General features: G+C 59.4%; 2 protein-coding genes across 4 annotated transcripts; one reads left to right on the top strand and one right to left on the bottom strand.

Moving 5' to 3' along the window:
• The first annotated feature begins 198 nt into the window (after positions 1–198).
• Positions 199–1,133, top strand: NAA38 (N-alpha-acetyltransferase 38, NatC auxiliary subunit). Of its 2 annotated transcripts, XM_045824432.1 has the most exons (3): positions 199–427; positions 621–804; positions 975–1,133. In XM_045824432.1, the coding sequence occupies exons 1-3, from the start codon at positions 347–349 to the stop codon at positions 1,085–1,087; spliced, it is 378 nt and encodes a 125-aa protein (XP_045680388.1). In that variant the 5' UTR covers positions 199–346; the 3' UTR covers positions 1,088–1,133. The 2 variants fall into 2 exon arrangements, with proteins under 2 accessions (XP_045680388.1, XP_045680387.1); XM_045824431.1 differs by having other exon boundaries at positions 241–804.
• A 620-nt stretch (positions 1,134–1,753) lies between these two features.
• TMEM88 (transmembrane protein 88) lies at positions 1,754–2,803 on the bottom strand. 2 transcript variants are annotated; one of them, XM_045824138.1, is made up of 3 exons: positions 2,524–2,803; positions 2,155–2,412; positions 1,754–2,028 (listed from the first exon to the last, which is right to left on the bottom strand). In XM_045824138.1, the coding sequence occupies exons 1-3, from the start codon at positions 2,731–2,733 to the stop codon at positions 1,921–1,923; spliced, it is 576 nt and encodes a 191-aa protein (XP_045680094.1). In that variant the 5' UTR covers positions 2,734–2,803; the 3' UTR covers positions 1,754–1,920. The 2 variants fall into 2 exon arrangements, with proteins under 2 accessions (XP_045680094.1, XP_045680095.1); XM_045824139.1 differs by having other exon boundaries at positions 1,754–2,412; positions 2,524–2,801.
• Positions 2,804–2,835: the final 32 nt, after the last annotated feature.

Genomic DNA, 2,835 nt, shown 5'->3' with positions numbered 1-2,835 from the left:
GGATGTTTAGGATAGAGTTTCTCACGAGGCAGAAAAACAAGGGGGACTTGTGCGTTTATGAAAAAATGTATTCTTGCTAAATTCCGGGGGTTTTCAAGCGCGTTAAAAAAAAAAAAAACTGGAGGGAGTTTCTCGCGATATCCTAATACATCCGGCGTAATAGCTCTCAGTGAACCACAGCGCCGGAGAAGCTTTAAGATCGCGAGACCTCTACAGTTGCAGGGGAGAGTAGGAGGCGCGGTGATCTCGCGAAAGAAAAGCTACCTGGAGAGCTCGCGATATCTCAGACCACCAGACCCGAAAGATTCTCAGAGAGTTGAAGGGCCTGGAGGAGGCCCCGGGACAAATGGCCGGAGCTGGACCGACCATGTTGCTACGAGAGGAGAATGGTTGTTGCAGCCGGCGTCAAAGCAGCTCCAGTGCTGGGGTTAGCGCGGGCTCGGGTTCCGAGATTGAGGGGCAGTCGGGGAGTAAGGGGGGCGGGGCATGGAGGGGGGACTGCAGCTCCCGGCAGCCTCTGGGATTCATGTGAGCGCCCCGCGGACTGTCGGGAGCTGTGGTTCCGTGGGCGGGCTGCTACCCGGGCGGTGCGATTTGAGCGCGTGTCCTGCCCTGCGCAGGACTCAGACGGGGAGCGCGAGGACTCGCCAGCTGCGCGCGCCCGGCGGCAGCTGGAGGCTCTACTGAACAAGACTATGCGCATTCGCATGACAGATGGACGGACACTGGTCGGCTGCTTCCTCTGCACCGACCGGGACTGCAATGTTATCCTAGGTTCCGCGCAGGAGTTCCTCAAGCCTTCGGGTCAGTGCCCGGGAAATCCACCGCCTGGGAATGCAGTGGAGCTTCAAGGCATTTCCCTTTCCGTTCAGTGCCTGGCTGCACCCCTTATTTTCTGGGGCTGTAAGCCTTGGCTCAAAAGGGGCGGGACCGACGCTGGCCTACCTCCCTGATGTTCTGACCCTTCTTTCCAGATTCCTTCTCTGCTGGGGAACCCCGTGTGCTGGGCTTGGCCATGGTACCAGGACATCACATCGTTTCTATTGAGGTGCAAAGAGAGAGCCTGGCGGGGCCTCCCTATATCTAACCACGATCGCGCATGCCTTTCAGACTTCATTAAATTTGTAACCGAAGTGGCCTGTGTGTGTAGCTGGGATGCCTGGACAGAGAGATCTTACACCCCACCTTAGAGGGGAGGTTTATCTGAAGTCAGAAGCACTGTCAAGCCTCCTTCCACAACCTGGGCGTCCATGAGTGCCAAATATCCCTTCAGGTTCGCGGGCGGGTATGGGGGACAGGCTGAGCTTCGGACCAACAGGCCCCAGGGTGGACCCCTTTATCTTCCCTCCCACGCTGCTGCTCCAGAATTGTGGCGGGGGTGGGGAGTGGGTGGAGGGGTGTCATCCTGTTCCGGAAGGCCCATTGTTTCCCTCCCCGGCCTGGCAACACCCGAGTTCCTCTAAGCTGGGGTCAGAGAACGGGCTCGGGTCCCCAAGGGGAGAAGGGCAGGCGACAAAGGCCAGGCCCCCTCCACTCTGTTGGTGGGGAGGTTACTTTGGGGTCAGGGACAGAGCTCGGGTCTGGCCAGGAAGAGCAAGCTAATGCGGTAAGAGAAGGCCAAGAGGCTGAAGGATGCTCCGGCCTGCACACTTGAGCCACACGCCCCCTCCCATGTTGTTTCCTACCTCTGGGCACAGGAGTGATCATACTTATACCACCCCTCTGTTCACAGGATCCCAGAACCACATTCAGTTCATTAATTCTTTATTAACATGTGATCACTCCTCCAACCTCACTCTCGGACCCGTGAATACTAGAGGAGCTGCAGCAGAAAAGGAGGGCACCAACGATGTTCAGTTGTCCAGTTCACAAAGGCGGGGGAGAGGCGGGGTGTCTGTGTGCAGGGTCCAGCCCAAATGTTCAGGATTCAGATATGAGTAGTGTAAAGAAAGGGTTTTCCGGGGTGCGGTGAATTTTCACTAGCACTGGGTCCACAGATGCTGCAGTTCGCAAGGGGGATGCTAGGACCTGCTTAAGCAAGGGGTGGGGTCAAAGTAGGTCGGGAGATCCCCGGGGGTCTTCAGGTCCTTGGGCCTACTGAAGGGCAGGGCAGCCGTTAGGTTTGTTCTTGATTGAGGGTCCTCAAACCCATACCTTTCCTGATGTGGGGGCAGCCTGGGACCCTGGTGAGGCCCGGATTTGCTGCCCTGGCGGGGTACGCCGACGCCGATAGAGGGCTCGGCTGTAGGGCACCAGGCAGTCGGCTAAATGGAGGCGCAGGCAGAGGCGGCGATAGCTGGCCAGGGCAAGCACGAGCAGCGGCACGAGAAGCAGGAATCCGGTGACCAGCAGGGCCGTGAAGCCTGGGTCCCGCAGGTGCGCAGTGCAAGGGGGTGCCTGGGAGCGCAGAAACTGTAAGATAAGAGGTGTCAGGCTCAAGTCGAACGGCCCAGGCGGGGAGAAGTGATTCATAGACCCCACAGCCACCATAACCCCGCACACCCTGGGGCGCCCGCTGCTCACCTGGGAGTGGCAGAGAAAGCCGAAGCCTAGCATGGTGACAGCGGGCAGCAGGATGGTCCCCAGCACCAGCGCCAGCAAAACAAGATTGAAGGCAGCCACGAGCAGATTCTGGGCGGTGACCAGCACAGCGCAGGCCCAGCAGTCCAAGGGATCCCGGGGCTCTGGGCCACCGCTGGGAACCGGTCTCTGGGCCCCGAGGACATCCGCCATGGCCTGCCTGGCTTCTCCCCGCCAGGGCCGCAGCCCTTATAGCCCTTTCCTGCCCCTCCCCCGTCCCAGCCTCTCCCCACCCCACCCCCCTCATCCTGGAAT

This window comes from Phyllostomus hastatus, unplaced genomic scaffold (genome assembly GCF_019186645.2).
Source record: "Phyllostomus hastatus isolate PE091 unplaced genomic scaffold, TTU_PhHast_1.1 phas_scaffold_55, whole genome shotgun sequence".
Taxonomy (NCBI): domain Eukaryota; kingdom Metazoa; phylum Chordata; class Mammalia; order Chiroptera; family Phyllostomidae; genus Phyllostomus; species Phyllostomus hastatus.
The sequence above is the reverse complement of the archived record's forward strand: the minus strand, read 5'-3'. Positions and strand labels throughout refer to the sequence as shown.

Coding starts and splice junctions, on each gene's coding strand:
- NAA38 (XM_045824431.1), top strand. CDS start 387: ATGGTTGTTGCAGCCGGCGTCAAAGCAGCTCCAGTGCTGGGGTTAGCG. Junction 805..974: donor GGAGTTCCTCAAGCCTTCGG/GTCAGTGCCCGG, acceptor CCTTCTTTCCAG/ATTCCTTCTCTGCTGGGGAA.
- TMEM88 (XM_045824138.1), bottom strand. CDS start 2,733: ATGGCGGATGTCCTCGGGGCCCAGAGACCGGTTCCCAGCGGTGGCCCA. Junction 2,413..2,523: donor GCTTTCTCTGCCACTCCCAG/GTGAGCAGCGGG, acceptor CTTATCTTACAG/TTTCTGCGCTCCCAGGCACC. Junction 2,029..2,154: donor CTGCCCCCACATCAGGAAAG/GTATGGGTTTGA, acceptor TTGCTTAAGCAG/GTCCTAGCATCCCCCTTGCG.